Source organism: Miniopterus natalensis, chromosome 10 (assembly GCF_054644295.1).
Source record: "Miniopterus natalensis isolate mMinNat1 chromosome 10, mMinNat1.hap1, whole genome shotgun sequence".
Classification (NCBI taxonomy): Eukaryota; Metazoa; Chordata; class Mammalia; order Chiroptera; family Miniopteridae; genus Miniopterus; species Miniopterus natalensis.
The window spans coordinates 60,565,864-60,584,084 of NC_142090.1; the positions used below are offsets into that span (position 1 = coordinate 60,565,864).

Here is an 18,221-nt window from a genome sequence, read left to right on the forward strand (position 1 = left end):
AGTATTTCCCACACTTACTTGGCAAAGGAAACTTTCATATAACACACCTTAAGGGTTCCATTGAATTAATAGTCCCAAGAGTCCTTCCAGGAAATGATGCTTGAACAGGACTAATAAAAATTTTAAAAGTTAGCTTGTTAATAAAGGGAAACTTTATTTCACAGAGATATAAAAATAAATACTATCTGTCTGGTTAAATTAATGAAAACTCATTAACTTTGGCTTTAGATAGAGAATGAGCTTCTAGCCCCCACCACACCCTCTGTTTTTAACTCTAAAAGGATTTCTGTTTTTTATATGAAACATTTGGTTATAAGAAGTTGTCTCCAGATTTTAATTTTTTCTACAACTGGACTATTTACTGCCTTCAGAGTGAAACCTATAATAGCCTAGAGTCATATGTCTATTCTGGTTCAGACAGGACCTATCCTTGTATATTGGCGAGAATGGATTAGATGTTGCCGCAGCAACAAACACTCTAGAATTTTAACAAAACAAGTTCATTTCTCACTTAGCACCGCATGTCCCAGAAGGGTTGGCAAGAGGCTTTGCTCCATGCAGTCATTCAGGGATTCCTGCTGTGTAATTTTCACCCTCTTCTAGTTACACCATTTGGATCATTCAGCTTCCTCAGTCTCTGCATCAGGTTAAGCTGGAGACCAGAGAGTTGCCCTGGGAAATTCAGCCTGGAAGTGACCCACATAATATCTAGCCACATTATGTTGGCCCAGACTAGCCCTATTGTTCTAATTGGAAGGGACTCAGGAAATGTAGGGAAGCAGTCTGTCTCTGGCATAGATAATAGTACTAGACTAAATTGGGATCGTGGCAAGCTTGGCAAAATGATAATTTATATAGGCGTGTTCATATGGCTTGCTGCTTGTTTGTCGTTGAGGTTTTATCTTTGAACTATATCTTTGATGTGGAAAACTACGTATAAACAATTTAACTAGTGTCACTGACTTTTTGGTATTCATGCAGGTCTTTTCTCCTTCAGGTTGAATATAGAGAACTGAGATATGATGCATAAATAAACCAAAAACAGCTAAAGGGAGAATTATTTACATAAAATTTATACACTAATATTGCTCTGTTTTGTATCCTTTTTTATGGCAGCATGAAAACATTCCTTTTGAAGACAAGATTGCATCAGTTAAAGTGGTAAGTTCATGTAATAGTAAGCTAAGTGTTATATCAAAACTATATTTATTGGTTAACTTATTTACAGATCAGCTAATACTTTGTATGTACTAAATATATTTCAGTGTATTGAGAGTATATAATAGTAAAATAAATGTTTGTGTGCACTGCTTTGTGTAATAAAATAGAAAATTTGGTCTCTCAGATTTTTATCCAGGAAAAAATAATTTTATACATTAATTTGAAACCAGTATTTGTTCAAGATTAATGTCCATCAAAGCATATATATAAATTTTTAAATTCCCAGTCTCAGTGACTTCTAGATACTGAGAATACAGTGAGGATCAAGAAAACAATATCCTAGACCTAATGGAACTTGCAAATCATTATAGTCCTTTACATACAAATAAATGTGGGGTAAGGATGGCAAAGGGGAAAAAGTGGGGCATTAGAAATCTACAGAGCAAGAAATGAAAAGTAGTTTTCCTCCTTGAGGAAGTGATGTTTTAACTGAGGCCTCAAAGATTAGTAAGAGCTTGTCAGGCTCAGTGGAAGAGTATGAGCCTTTTAGGCAGAAGGAACAGTACATGCAAAGTCCTAGAGAAAATGAGCACATAGAGCATTCCAGGAGCTGAATGAGAACCGAAAGGGTACATGGAGCAAGGGGGAAGGTGGCAGGAGAAAAGGCACAATGTCTAGGCAGAGGCCAGGTCATCCTGCACCTTCTTAGCAACTTTAAGGACCAGAATCTATTCTGAGGGCACTTGAAATTCCTGGAATATTTAAGCAGGGATGGGGCAAGGTCAGATTTTAAATTTCTGAAAGATCCCTCTGACTAAAATGTAGAAAATAGTTTAGAGAAAAGCAGAAGTGGATACAGGGAAAACTATTGTGAAATGCTTGCTGAATTGAGATGGGAGATGAAGTGACATAGACAAGGTGGTGGTTTTTGTTTTTTGGGTTTTTGAATTTTTTTGTAGCTTGAGATAGATTTAATTAGGAAATGAATTATATGTGTTGTACGTATCTTTTAAATAATATGCATTTGGCTTTAGTTTTTGAGCTTTGTCTTATGGTACATTTATTTTAATACAAGTTTTTAGTAATTTTTTTTCTATTACAATTTACTTTCACTATTATTTCGTATTGGTTTCAGGTGTACACCATAGTAGTCAGACAATCATATACTTTACACTGTGTTCCCCCCAATATTCCCAGTATCCACCTAGCACCATACATAGTTATTATAATATTATTGCCTGTATTCCTTCCATATGCTGTATTTACATCCCTGTGACTATTTTGTTTCTACCATTTTGCACTTCTTAATCCCTTCACGTCTTTCACCCAGTCTCCCAACTTCCTGCCCCTCTGGCAACCAATGAGGTGGTGGTTTGTGGTGGTTTACTTTTATGTGCTCTATAAGAGATACCTTAAGCCTTATTTTGAATGGTGGATATAAAAGTTTCTTTGACCTTTTTTTTCCTCCTACATTTCTCTTAGGATTTTTTGTGGCATCCAGAAGTTAATGGTTCTATGAAACAGTGTATTAAAGTGTGGACTGAGGTATGTATTGAAATTATAGCTCTTTCTGGTTTTGTGCAACCAAATTTTATTTATTTTATTTTAAAGAATATTTTATTGATTTTTAGAGAGAGAAGAAGAAAGGGAGAGAGAAACATCGATGTGAGAGCACAACATCTATTGGCTTGCACAACCAAATTTTAAAAGTTTATGACCATCCCTTGTTTTTCTCCCCTTACTCAGCTGTCTCACTCTCCTATACTTTATACAACCTTCTTGATAGAAACTAAGCTGTGCTGGATTGATTCTATCACTTTACTGACAAAATAAAGTATTTTGATTCAGTATCTCTGCTACCCCCATTCTATCCCTAAGGCTATTTCTGTAACTGCTGTAGCTCAGTGAATTTATGTTTGGTTTTAGGTGTTAATATCAATGTGCTTCATTTTAGAAGAGAGTTTATAAGAGATGAGTTAAGCAGACACTAGATTATTAATAATATCCTTAGCTGTATTTCATGGGGTATAGATTTACTTTACCTGTTTTTGATTACTTCTAAATATTTCAGTGTGTATTTTCTAAAAATAAAGTATTGGGTTGAATTTATTTTGAAGGTAGTGGAGAACCATTGATAGTTTTAAAAGGAGAATAATGAGATATAGTGGGGTAGCCGTGGGAATTAAGCGACACTGTGAAAAATGCAGCAATTTGAATTTAATTCTGTAGGTGGAATGGTAGTCATTAAGAAGTCTGAGCTACTTAGATGGATTTGGGGAGTCTTGAGTGAGGTGGTATTTGAAGTTACTTGAATGGAAGAAATTTAATAGGCAGAGAGTTTAGAAATTAAAGAATAGAGTTTAGGAATGAAACTATCCAAAAGATTCTGAGAAGGGGCAGTGAAAGGGGTGGAGGTAAAGCCAGAGAATACCTGTCATGTAACTCAGGAAAGAGTTTGAAGAAGTGGATGATGAGTGGTGTCACTTTAGGAGCTAGGTAGGGTAGAACACAGGCACAGGATTTGTCAATCCAGAGTTCCTTAATGGGTGGTAACGCCCCAAGTCAGAACGTGGTAAATTGAGGCATAGATGAGAGAGAAAGAAGTTGCATAGTGAAGGCAGAAGGCTCTTTTGAGTAATCTGTTGGTTAAGGGTGTGAGGGGAAAGAATATGAGAGTGAGGCAAGGTTGAAGGAAAATTTTTTGAAGAGAAAGATGATAGATTGAGGGACAGCAGAAGAGGGGAGAAGGGGATGAAATTGATAGTAGGAGAGTGAAAGGAAGTCATGTGAGGATACAGTCCCAGAAGTAAAAAGGAAGGGGGTGTAGACACAGAGTAAAGGGTTAGCCGTTAGAAGGAATTGGGACATATTTTCTTGACTCTCTTGTCACAAGAAGATAGGCTGGGTGAGTATATGGGTGAAGTTGTAAGAATGGAGGAAGGCAAGAACATACAGCTAGATGAAGTCTATTTTCTCTTTGAAATTTGAGAATTAGACTTTATGCAGAAAATGAGGGGGAGGAAAAAGGGACCAGTATAAAGAAAATATGATTTGGGATAATCACTGTGAACAGTGACAAAAGGAGCCACCTAGGAGTGAGGGAAAAAGTTATAGTAAAATAACATTGTAAAATGAAGCACTAAATACTTTTTTCTTAAATTAGCTCATTTTAATATAGATTCTTGCCACTCATGAGACAGGCAGGAAGATATTATACATATCTTATAAAACAAAAATACAGACTCAGCAAGGTTGTTTAGGGTGCTAGACTGGAAACAGAAATATTTCTGAAGGAAAATAGGTTAATTTTATTTTTGTCTGCTTTCATAGTTTTCTGTGAAAGTATATATTACCTTTATAATGAGACACTCATTTTTATATGTGGGTCAGATGTTTTTCTATTTTCTTATTTTTAATTGTTCCTTATGCACATGATTGTAATATCAAGTCTTCTGTGTTGTAGAAAGTGCATTGAGTTCAGGAGTCAGAAGGCAGCCTCTGGCTTTGCCCTGCTAGCTCCAGCAGCACCCTCTCAGCCTTCCTGAGCCTGTGCCCTTGTCCTTTCAGACGTGCTGTAGTTTCCTGCATTATCTCGCAGGTGCAAGAATCTATTAAAATAAGCTAATTTAAGAGAAAGTACTACATAATTGGTAGTTTAATTAAGAGTACAATTTGCATTTGGTGAAGATTTCTACCAAACTTCTCCTTGTTTTTCCCCCCACGTTGTGGTCTATAATAATTATCAGTTTATTTTGTTAAATATATATTGGATTTGGCTTTCCCAAAAGATTGCTTCTTTAGGATACTACCTTATATTTTATTTAACACTTAAACTGCATATTCCATGAATACTTTTTAATTGACTGGCAAAATATACTAGAGCTTTACTCTTGATCAGTTTACTCATCATTCAGAATAATATTAGGCCATGTTAGATTTCAGTAGCATTTTTATTTGTTTGTTTTTTGGTAAGGAACACCAAAGAATTAACCATACAAGCCTCATGCCATCCTGTATAAAAGGCATTGGTTATCCATCTTGTTATAACAAGAATTCAGTAGGAAACTCTAGAAAATTAAAATGTGTTTAAAAGGAGGAAGAACTTAAATATAAGGGAAAGAATTAAGTCATGTTACTTGTATTAATTCACTGAGCTAGATACAACACTATTATAAAGATTTTTCTTTCTTTAGGATTCTGTTGCAAAACCCCATGTGATTGTAGCTGGAGCTGCCACAGTAAGTTATTATCTGTATTCTTATATAGTGATTTACTTTTCAAACTTTCTTAGCACGTCTGTGCTAAGAAAAAGTTAACTTATGTTAAATAGATTCTTGATTGTACTTATATTTTAATTCCTATTTCTATTCTAATTAATGAGACTGATGAATTTTAATAAAAAGATATGGATGAACTTAGAAAATTTGGTGTTAAATGTCAATATTATTTTATATCTAAAATGATATTCTTCTTGAATGTTATACATTGACAGTCTAATTTTATATCAGCTTTTTCTGCCTTCATATATTTTATGAAATAATGTGACCATAATTTATTCTAATATTGAATAAATATGGAAATTATTTTAAAATAATAACCTTTGTTACAATCGAGTAAATTACATACCTTAATTTCTCAGTGGTGAGTAGTGAATTAATGCTTAATTTTTACTTCTTCTTAGTGGTCTATCAAGATTCACAACGGCAGCAATGAAGCACTTTCCCAGTATAAAATGAACATTACCTCCATAGCACCACTTTTAGAAAAATTGGCAAAGACTAGTGATGTTTATTGGGTCTTACAAGGTAAGGGATGAGTAATGAAAAAATGTCATTTTGTATATATTTTGAGTCATGGGATTTTATTATCTCCTATTTCAAGAAGCAAAGTTATTGCTTTATGAGAATAAATTTTAAAATAAGGTTTGCAAAATTAGAATAAATTTTAGTTATTTGCTTTCCTCTTTTCAACTTAAGGAATAGACAGACTAAGAAATATAATAAGTTAAAAATAAGTAATAAATAAATAAAAATACCCTCCAAGGAGCCTCAGCAGGCAGAATGGCTGTAGAATATAACAAAGAGAATACATTCTAAAGGCAAATGAGATGTTTGCCTCCGATTTTTTACTTCTTACAAAGTATACTTATTGCAATTGAGAAATATAGGGAAAAAATTACTAAGTCTGTTTCATAATATTACAGTCATTGGAAGTAAATACTATTTGGAATTGACAGAATATATTTAAATTCATACCACCTAGTTTATACTTGGTAATGAAATTCTTTAAGAGAAAGTTGACATTAGATCAACTCATTTCAGGAGTTTATTGAATGTCCATTATTTAATGCCTAGCACAATGTGAAATGCTTTGGGTTTTTTAGCAATTCAAGTTGTTTGTCAGAAACTCTTATGATTATTTCCAAGTTAAGTGTCAAGCTGAGAGGAATAAAAGGACTGGTGATAATCTATTCCACAATCTCTATTTAGAGACTCATTGTTAACCTTTCTCTCACTAAAATGAGAAATTTAAATTTAAATTATTTATGAGACCTTGATCCTCAATAATACAACCTCTTAATTATGTGAACAAAGTTTGCAAATTAAGCAGTGACAGAAGGAAAAAGAGACTGGCTGCATTAGCAGTCTCCTACAACCCAGTTTTAAATTCCCATTACCCGGTATAACCCAGCATCCAAAAACTTTAAACTCTTAAGACATGCTAGAACATAAAAATGAGGACAATATTGATTTATTAATTGAAAAATTGAATATAAGATAAATCTATTGCAAATCTTGGCCAGCTTTACTTTAAAATGAATACTAGGTTCCTGGAATCCTCTGAACTTTAACAATAGAATATGAAATACAATCTGCTAACTTGCATGATCACAATTTCTACCAATAAGAAGTTTTTTAAATGTGTTTTTTCCTTTTTTATTGAATTTATTGGGGTGCCTCTGATTAACAAAATTATACAGGTTTCAGGTGCATGACAACACATCAGCTGTATACTGTATTGTGTGTTCACCAGCCCGTCAAGTCTCCATCACCATCTGTGTATCCTCACTAAACCCTCTTCCACCCCCTCCATTCCCTCCGCCAGCAGCTACCACACTGTTGTGCCTCTCCATGAGTTTTCTCTCTTTGTTTTCTTATTTGCTCAATCCCTCTACCCCCATCACCCCCCTGCCCTGATAGCTGTGAGCCTGCTCTCTATCTGTGAGTCTGTCTCTATTTTGCTTGTTAGTTCATTTTATTCATTAGATTCCACATATGAGTGAAATCATATGGTACTTGTCTTTCTCTCACTGGCTTATTTCACATAGTAAAATGCTCTCCAGGTCCATCTACACTGTTGCAAAATGTAAGCTTTCTTTCTTTTTTCTTTGCCGAGTAGTATTCTATTGTGTAAATGTACCATAGCTTTTGTATCCACTTATCTACTGATGGGCACTTGGGCTGCTTCCAAATCTTGGCTATTGTAAATAACGCTGCAGTGAACATAGGAGTTCATATATTCTTTCAAATTAGTGTTTCCAGTTTCTTCAGGTAAATGCCCAGAAGCAGAATCACTGGGTTATCAGGCAGTTCCATTTTTAATTTTTTGAGGTAACTTTGTACTACTTTCCACAGTGGCTGCACCAGTCTTCATTCCCACCAACAGTGCATGAGGGTTCCCTTTTCTTTATATCCTCGCCAACATTTATTTGTTGATTTGTTGACATGTGTGAAGTGATATATTATTTTGGTTTCAATTTGCATCTCTCTGATGATTAGTGACATTGAGCATCTTTTCATGTGTCTATTGACTACCCGTATGTCCTCTTTGGAGAAGTATCTATGTCCTCTGCCCATTTTTAAATTAGATCGTTTTTGTGGGGTTTTTTGGTGTTGAGTTTTTTAAGTTCTTTATAATTTTTGGATATTAACCCCTTTATCAAATGTATCATTCGATGGGTTGTCTTTTCATTTTGTTGATGGTTTCCTTTGCTGTGCACAAACTTGTTTATTTTTTCTTTTGTTTCCCTTGCCCAAGGAGATATATCAGAAAAATATTGCTATGAGAAACATCCAAGATTTCACTGCCTGTGTTTTCTTTTAGGATTTTTTTGGTTTCGAGTCTAACATTTAACTAATCCATTTTGAGTTTATTCTTGTGTATGGTGTAAGAAGGTGATCTAGTTTCATTACTTTGCATGTACCTGTCCAACATTCCCAGCATCATTTGTTTTTTTAATAATGTGTTTTGTGTGCAGATCCTGTTTATGAAGATCTATTAAGTGAAAATAGGAAAATGATTACTAATGAGAAGATAGATGCCTACAATGAAGCTGCAGTCAGTATTTTGAATAGTAGCACCAGAAATTCTAAATCAAATGTTAAGATGTTCAGTGTTTCCAAATTAATTGCTCAAGAAACCATCATGGAATCTTTGGATGGCTTACATCTTCCAGAATCAAGCAGAGAAACTGTAAGAATTCTTGTATCCATCAATAGATAGAGACTGTAATATCTAATTGTATAGTAACTATATGTCACTATAAATGGTAATAAATTATTTTATTGTAATCTTAATTACTTGTAGCTATTCTACCTAAACATACATTTAGAAATAATTTTGGTTTCATCACGTAGCTGTATATATATGACAGTTTTTGATATTCTAAGAGGGAAAGAAGTTACCGGAAGGAAGAAATGAAACTTCATTTTTTGAGCGCTAGTCACTTTTACTATACCTTGTCTAATCAAGAAGCTTATAAGTTCTCAGAGTACTCATATTTGAAAACTACAGTTTTATGTTCTTGCCTTAAACTGACAAGATTAAGCTTCTATGAAGAATATATTTTTTAATATGTAGAATAATTTTGATTATTTTCTTATAGTTTTTATACCCAAAACACTATTCAAGGTACATAGTAAACACTTAAAAAAAATCCAGATTGACAGATGGAAAGGGATGTTAAGTTAAATATGAAAGAGAACTGCATAATTATGAATTTTCACAGATTGTGCAACAGATATTATTTAGAGTTATTGTTTTCTTATAAAGCAGTGATTCCTAACCATTTTGAGGATCATATAGTCCCTTTGAGTATTCACTAAAAAGCAATGGTTACGTTCCTCTCCTTCAGAAAAATGCATGTGTGTATATATCCACACATGATTCTCCATATACCTTTAAGGGGCTTAGGCTTAAATAATATAATCATCTTAGAGTTCCAAAAAGATGTCTAAACTATAAAGTTTTTATAAAACTAGATTTGACCAAATCTTCAACTAGACAGAATCTTGACAGCTGGCCTAGAATATTTTTATTGTAATGAAACCCTGTTCAAGATGCTGCATTTTATTTAACATTAGAAGTCTTAAAATTGTAGAATTCTAAGTGGTTCATAAACTGTAGACCAAATGAAAGTCATATTATGAATATTGTTAGGTAAGAATCGATTATTTTGTGGCAGTTGTTTTACATTCTTTTTGTACATCTAAAAACTGGAATTGTATCTTAAGTATCTTGGTATCTTCTGTATTGAAAGTCTGCTCATTAAAGTTCTTTGGTCTTTGACACCTGTCACTCTTTTTTTTTTAACCGAAGGCCACAGCCCATTAGCAGCCATGAAATCAGTATTTTTTCTTAAAAAAAGAAGAAAGAAAAAAATAGAAAAATGTCAGAGTACATTGTAAGTAGTAAGGATAGGTATTGTTTCCTGTATATGTGTCTGGGTCACATTATAAAATGAATTTTTATTATAGATCATAGCCCAAGAAGTTTGAAAAGCCCTGTATTAGCTATTACAGATTGAAGGAATAGCATTATTTGCATGAGTGGTTGGGAATTGGTAGCAAAAAGTACAAAAGCATTTTGGTTTCAGTGCTGAAAAGTCAGTAGTATTCACAGGAGAAAATCTAATATGAAACACATTACTGACAAGATAATGACCAAATAACTTGATTTGTTCACAGAATGCAATGATCCTTATGAACGTGTATTGCAATAAGATCCTGAAGCCAGTAGATGGTTCCTGTTGCCAACCTCTGCCTCCTCTGACGCTCATGCAGAAGCTAGCTGCTTGTTTTTTCTCCTTATCTATTATCGGATATTTAATTTTTTATATAATTCATCGTAATGCTCATCGGAAGAATAAGCCATGTACTGATTTGGAAAGTGGAGAGGAAAAGAAAAATATTATCAATACCCCTGTATCTCCGTTAGAAATACTTTTACAATCTTTGTGCAAACTTGGCCTGATTATGGCTTATTTCTATATGTGTGACCGTGCAAATCTATTTATGAAGGAAAACAAATTTTATACACATTCAACTTTCTTTATTCCAATTATCTATATCTTGGTTTTGGGAGTATTTTATAATGAAAATACTAAAGAGGTAAGAGTTGTTTTCTTTTTTACTTCATGTTATCTTTATCTCATTACAAACTCTAGATTAAAAATAGTATCATTTATTAGGCCAGAATATACAAGCATGTTATATAGGAGAGGACAAATGAATATTGTGGCTGTACTTCACTTAGTGGACTCTGTTGCTGTTTTGAAACAGTTTGGAGGAAGTTCAAAGAGTTTTGTGAAGATTGTTGAAAAGTTGGAAAATAATGACCTGTGAAAAAGATGTCATGCTTAGTGTTTTTTTTGCCTGCATAGAGATGGAGAAAGTGTAGCAGCTTCCAATTTTATAATGGTCTTCAAACATTACTCACTGTTATCTTCTGTAAAGCAAAAATAGATAATTGCATTAATAAATGCCTGTGCACAAACATTTATATTTATAGTGAGACATGTACACAGAAATTAGAACTTATGTGGGCACTGTTTAGACTATCTGAATTTCCTATTTTAGCATTGCTGTAATTGCTCTGAATGTTAGTGTAATTCCATTACAAGGTATGATTTATTTGAATTAATAAGTTCTATTGTAAGAAATAACTATTATTTGAGAATGATTAATTGGTTCTTCATCTCAGTCAGAATATTCTAGGGAAAATAAGCTATAATAATAGAGCTTTTTTTTTTCCCCACAATAAAGTGTAAGAACTATAAGATCTTTTCTAACTGTGATCCTAAGATTTTCTTAAAATTATAAAAAGCCATTTTTTTAGATTTAGAAACACATCTGTCATACTTTAAATGTAATCTTAACATAAAACCATAAGTATCAACTTAAGTACTATTTAAAATGTTAGTTTTCAAATTCATTTTATGTTTTAAATAGTTTATTATATCTTTTATCAAGAAATAAAATGATCATCTTAATAGTTTTTTCCCCCCAAGTTTCTTTTAACAAAAGCATTAGCTTTATTTCCTATAAGAGTAATTTTAACATACTTAGTATAAGCTGTCCAAATAATAGCTTCATGGTGAATTTTAAAACATTTTGGTTTTTTACACAGACTAAAGTATTAAATAGAGAACAAACAGATGAATGGAAAGGCTGGATGCAGCTTGTGATTTTGATTTATCATATCTCTGGAGCAAGTACAGTAAGTAATTTGAAGTTCAGAAAATATAAGAAATAATGTCACTTTAATGTTTCTTTAAGGGTACCAACTCCTTTGTTTTATATTCTCACCATTTAGAGACCCTTCTCGTTTCCAGCCCAATCTTTCTGCCTTCCCATTCTTCTACACCTGACTCCATGAATGTGTAGTTTTAAAAGCAAAATCACTTTTTTAAAAGGGAGGGCAATAATTTATTTGTATTTACTTGGCCTTAATTTTAATGTAGTAGAAACAGCTGATAATCTAAGGGCATTATTTCATCCCACCCTGTTGAACAACTAATTTAGTTATTAATAGTCTTTGTAGATGACACTTAATTGCAAAAGATTTGGAATAGGCAAGTTACTCTCAAAGGAAATCAAATTAGTTGATTATATTTTATATTCTACCCTTCACCATATTTTAGGAAGTTTGACCAACTATCTTTACACTTTTAAAGTTTAAGAAACTTAGAACTCTTGCCCCAGCGTTCAGAGAACTAAGGTACTGATGGCCTGCTGTTGTCGACCATGTCGGAGGTACCACACTTCCTAAGTATTATCTTCCCTGTGAGATAGGGATCCTTCCTTTGCTCACCCGGTGCCTTCTGTACCTGGGTAAATTCATTTTTTCCTCTCCCTAAGATTCTTATGGTCTGGGAACATCTTGGATTTGTCATGGGTAGAAAATAAATATATCAGTTGTAACATTTTAGCTAGGTTTAGCTAGGGTGAACCTAGGTGTCTGATAACCACTTTTCACATAAGCTTTTATAGTGAAGATACAAACTGATTTCTGTAAAATATGTTTTAAAAATTTAAGAAACATTTCTTATTTGGGAACTACTGAATTGTTTTTTTTTTTGTTGTGCTGTTTATATAAAGCACACATCTTTAAACAGTATCTGAATCAATGATAAACTAAGGTGACAGGGGACTGTTGCTCAGAAAGGAGTATTTTAAAATTTTCATAGCAGCAGTTAAGAAGGTAAATAATGCTGGGGTTTTTCAGATATCTCTAACAACTTGAAAATGTTATTTTTTATTAAGTCTACTGTCTTTAAAAGTTGATGATTTTAAGAGTGGTTTGTTTGCAGGGCAAAAGGCAGAGAATGAATTTTTCTTTTTACTGAAATTATATGACTATGATATGTGTATTTGTGGCAGCAGTGAAATTCCTGTAACACTGAAGCTGAAGGGACCTATTGAATTCATGTAGCCATGGGAGAGCCAGGACAGTCAAAGAGATCCAAGGCAAGGAGAGATGAAGATAGTAAAAGTGTATAAGCCCAGTTCAGAATTTATAGGATAAATTTGGCAAATTCTCTAAAAAAGTAAGTAGAGATGCATATTGAATCCTAGAAATATCTCTTGACATATGAATAAAGATTAAATTAATTTGAGAGGGAAAAAAGGGTTTTAAGAAAATGCCACTTAGAGACATAATTAATTGCTGACATATTAAAAGGTGATAATGGTGTAAAAAAAATCAGATGGAAAGAATTAATGGCAGATTAAGTTCCTCAATTCAGTGATTCCAGAAGGGATTGGATCATAAATGGATGCAGGCAATTTGGCATTCTGTTATAATCATTTGCCAAGCTAGCATTCTAATACATCTTAGACTACATCCCAATACATCCTAAATGACAATTGTTTAAAAATCCCTGTTCTGGAAAGACATACTTTTCATTAACAGATCACTTGTTATGATTAATTTACATATCCTTGTGCTTTATACTGTAGGCTTTTGTGGTTAGAAATTACCTGTATCTACACCAAGCAAAGCACTATTAGGGTGGGTTTTAACATATTTTGGGACTTGATTCTTGGATATTTAAGGGATTCCCTTAATTAAAAACTTATTTTAACAGCCACGATTATTTTAATTACCTAATCTTAATGTTTTTTATTTTGAGTAAAATATATCAAACTTTAGTTGTGCCATGTTTTATACTAAAATAGGTACTATCTCAAAAATTAACAAAAAATTCTTAAACTAATGCAGATGGTCTGGCAGATTGCAATTCCTGGTGTAAACATTCTTTTAAGACATAATTTATATCTAAAATGGATAAAATACTATGAATTTAATATGGAAAGTACAGAAAGGTAGTTACAGACAGTGGATGATTTTGTGTTCCATTGTGGAAGTTTTCTTTTCAGAATTTGTAAATAACTTTTATGAAGGGACCTGAATCAAAGGTCTTGAGGGAAAATTTGTGGGACTAGAAAAAGAACAGAACCAGAAGTCAGCCTAGCTATTCATTTTAATAAAGTTGGAATTTCAAATATATTTTTATACCTAAAATTTTTTTGTAAGTAATACTTGACTCAGTAAAAGATGAAAAGAAATACAGTTTAAATTAAAATCGACTAAAAAAGAATGATAACTAAGTGCTATGTGTGATCATTGATTCAAGGTTCCTAAATAAAAAAATATATTTTTAAATCATAAGGTATATTTCTGGGACAGTCAGGGAAATTTGAGTATACATTGTACAGTAGATACTATTATATATTCATATTAAACTTCTTGGGAATGATAATGAAATTATGGTCAGGTATTTTTTTCTACTTAGGAGATACTTGCTAAAAGATTTAGGGATTATGTCATGTGGTCTGCAATATACTTTTAAACGGTTCAGCATAATATGTATATAGATATCCATTGTACTATTCTTGCAACTTTTCTGTTTAAAATATCCTAAAATAAAAAGTTGAGATATTACATGAAATTTGTAATAATTATTAACATGAAATTTGTAATAATCCAGCATTTTCAGGAAGTTGGCAAATTGTTGTGATAGCTTTTAATTGCATTTAAATGAATTGTTTTACTGTTGAAATATAAGAACCACCTCCTACCTTTGTAGGCCTAGCCCCAGTCTTGAAGGGAATTAAAAAGTATGTTTTATGGAGAGTGGTTAAAGTAACTAGTAATGGTTAGCCTGGGTTTGACATCTGTTTTTTAAATATTTGTAGAACTATTAGATGTAAAAGTGATTAGGCCTGTGCATATGGCTCCAGGCTAGACTCTTCATCATGGTAACCACTAGCCACAGGTGACTGTTGAGCACTTGAAATGTAGCCAGTCGGAAACTACATAAATGCTAAACTACGTAAAGTGAAACACGAACCAGATTAAGCATGATTAATTATGATAAATGCATGCTAACTTTAAAAACTTAGTATAAAAATAATATAAAATATTTACACGTTGGAATGATAATATTTTAGATATATTGAGTTAAGTAAAGTGTACTGATTAAAATCAGTTTCACTTGTTTCTTTTAAGTTTTTAAATGTTCTGGTGGCCACATTAAAAATTTACTGTGTGGCTCAGTTTTATTTCTATTCCACAGCACTGCCCTAGAGGACTGAAGTTGGTAGTTGTACACAGAGTTAGATTTCAACTTTTCATGAAAAGCAACTGTATAGCAGTTAAGGACTGTCTAAAACTGGAATGGATTGTCTTTGGAATTTGTATGTTTTGTACTACTAAAAAGTGCTCAGATACTTGAAGAAAATATTTTAGAGAACATTCAAGAATGAAGTAAGGGCACAGGTTTAGATTAGATAACTCCTGAGGTTATTTCAGCAGTACATTTTCCACCTTCATCCCTGTGATTCTACTATGTTACACCTTCATTGAAAATTTCTGATCTAATGATGACATAAAACATTTAAAAAGAACTAATGATGAAGAGCAATAAATAAAAACTCTGGTGTATAGATTGTTGGTAGTCTAGCAGCTCAGAGGAAGAAGAAGTAACATTCATCAGCAATTGGGAATTTCAAACATGGCTCTGAAATAGAATAGAATTTGAATAAGCAAAATGTGGTTGGAGGAACATTCCAGGATAGAAGAAACAGGTAAACCAAGGAGCGGTGACAAGGAAACACAAGAGGGCCCATTTAGGAGACAGAGAACTAACACTTTGGCTCGAGTCGTGGCTGTGTTAAAGAATTTATGAACTATTACAGATTCAGGGTTTTTTCTCTCCAGAAAAAAATACTACCCCCCAGAAAAGAACAGGATGTGTTCAAGGTGCATTCAAGGATGTGTACAAAGAATGCATACGTCCAGGGCCTTAGAAAGTCTGTTTAAGGTATCTGCTTAAACAGCAGTTGGGGAAGACATATGTTAACCAAAGTGACTTTATAATAAGTGTTAATGGTGGATAATTACGAAGGTGATCAGATGAGTCTATACAATAGAAGCCAAAAAATATTTATGTAGATTTAGTAATTATCCCTAAAAGAATGGCCTTAAAATTGCAAGGGTTAGATGTCACTGAACAAGCCTTTAAAAGATAATTTTTAAAAACTGTATACTAGTTATGTTTCAGAGATCATGAATATGCTTCTAAAGGACCAATGGTTGGTGGATAAGTGGAATGACAGTTCTGAGAATCAGGACTTGTAAATGAGATCATATTTCCAGTGACTCCCGTAAAATATAGATTAGAAATATAGTATGTTTTATTCAACCTCAAAGTGAAGATGTGATGCTCTGAAAAACCATGGCAAGTGAGTCTAAGGATCTTGGTCATAATGAAACAATTTATGTAGGTGTATAAAATAAAATTATTCTATAAAAGAAGAGTGAAGGGAAATAATATTTCTAAATTACGTTTGCATGTTTTTAAATATGTATGCTTTGCTAAATATTATAAGTAGTCATGTGATCATTTTATTTATTTAAATATAGAGTCTAAAGTCTCTATATTTAACAGGGCCAAATATGTAGGAATTTTTGTTTTTTATTTTCATTGGGAAAGTGTGAAATCCATAGTGGTGATTAATAATTTGATATCATATATTTAGTTCCAACTGGAAGAAATCTATGAAGTGCTTTTATATTAATCATGTATTCCTCACAAGAACCCTTTGAGGAAAGAGGTGAAAGTCTCATTTTGCAGTTTAGAAAACTCAGACTTAAAGTCACACAGCTAATACATAGCAGAGCCAGGATTTGAATCAAGGTCTTTCTGATTCCAAAGTCTACATTTTTAACTCCTGCTGTAATGCCTAACTTTTGAGAAAAAATCTTATCATTGATATAATTTCCAAATGATAACAATTATCTATTATCTTGGTTAAAAGTACTAGTTATGATAATTCAAAATATAGTTAGGGCCAACATATATTTTAACCTATTTTTGTCAACAGTTTTTGCCTGTGTACATGCACATGCGGGTTCTGGTTGCTGCATATCTATTTCAGACGGGCTATGGGCATTTCTCATACTTTTGGATCAAAGGAGACTTTGGAATCCATAGAGTATGTCAGGTAGGAAAGCATTCAGTTATTTTCTTTTTCTTTCAGTTCAACATGCTTTTGTGCCTAACTGTTGATAAAATATAAATATTGTCATTATAAGGCCATGAATAATTTGGATTTTTGAAATAGCACTTTAAAGTTGTATTATTTCTGTGTTCTATGTTAATAATTTGAGATAAATAATTTATTACTGAGGCAAGGGAAAAGATAATTAGATGAATGTATAATAAAAACACTGATACACAAGGGAAAACATTGCTGATTCACTTTAGGTTTTAGTTACCTAGAATTATTATTATAGCCTATGTTTTCTCTCTCTTAGTAGAGGGTTAAATATTTATTAAGTTTCTACATTACTCTAGGCAATTTCTGAACATTATTTTACTTATCCCTCATTAACAACCCTGAGTTATGATCTTCATGTGTACAGACAAGGACACTGCGGCTCAGAAGTTAAATAATTTGCCTATGGTTATATAGTAAGTGCTGCAGCTCTATCAATCTCTCATATTCTTTGTTCTTTGAATGACATCACCCTGTCTGAAATGACTATTCCATAAGTCCCAAAGATACTTTTAATTTGAGTAATATCATTTTGTATCTATGACAACTCTCAATTTAATCTCAAATGGGGTAAGTCAACATCAAATAGAGATGAAATGGACACCTTTTCTTGAGGTAATCTAATCTCTGCTTATGAATTGTATCCCTAGGAAGGAGATTTATGATTTTTTCCGTGCATTTAACACGATGGCAGTTGTAGTCAGAGGACAGCTCAGGCTTGTGCTTTGCTGGGATTTAGTTAATATAATGATGCATAAATATTTTATATTCAACTCTTTACAATGATTGTAGAACAAATACAATTTTAGGGATTAGTAAAATGTCCATTTATTATTCTAGTCTCAAATAAACATTTATACTTTGTCAGAATCTGTCTTTACTCTTCATGAATATTTGGAATGAAACAATTTTCTTCTTTTTTTTAATAGGTCTTATTTCGTCTCAATTTTCTGGTAGTGGTGTTATGTATAGTAATGGATCGGCCTTATCAATTGTATTACTTTGTCCCCTTGGTCACTGTATGGTTCATAGTCATATATGCTACTTTAGCATTGTGGCCTCAGATAATCCAAAAAAAAGCAAACGGTAAATATACTCTCTTACTTATGTTAATAAATATATTCTTTCAATGTACTAAATTTCTTTTTCGTTGCTGAAGGCTATTATTTTTATTGAGACATGTAAACAGTTAAAATTTATGTGTAGTATTGACATTTC

The 18,221-nt window shown here is 32.7% G+C and overlaps 1 protein-coding gene across 1 annotated transcript in view; it reads left to right on the forward strand.

Moving 5' to 3' along the window:
- The window catches only part of CASD1 (CAS1 domain sialic acid O acetyltransferase 1), a 43,921-nt gene that overhangs the window by 15,498 nt on the left and 10,202 nt on the right, over positions 1-18,221 (forward strand). The window contains exons 4-12 of the mRNA XM_087821161.1: positions 1,117-1,161; positions 2,644-2,706; positions 5,355-5,399; positions 5,843-5,966; positions 8,420-8,634; positions 10,128-10,550; positions 11,569-11,658; positions 16,830-16,949; positions 17,933-18,089. Coding sequence (XP_087677287.1) covers positions 1,117-1,161; positions 2,644-2,706; positions 5,355-5,399; positions 5,843-5,966; positions 8,420-8,634; positions 10,128-10,550; positions 11,569-11,658; positions 16,830-16,949; positions 17,933-18,089 — 1,282 coding nt within the window. The remainder of the gene's footprint in view (positions 1-1,116; positions 1,162-2,643; positions 2,707-5,354; positions 5,400-5,842; positions 5,967-8,419; positions 8,635-10,127; positions 10,551-11,568; positions 11,659-16,829; positions 16,950-17,932; positions 18,090-18,221) is intronic.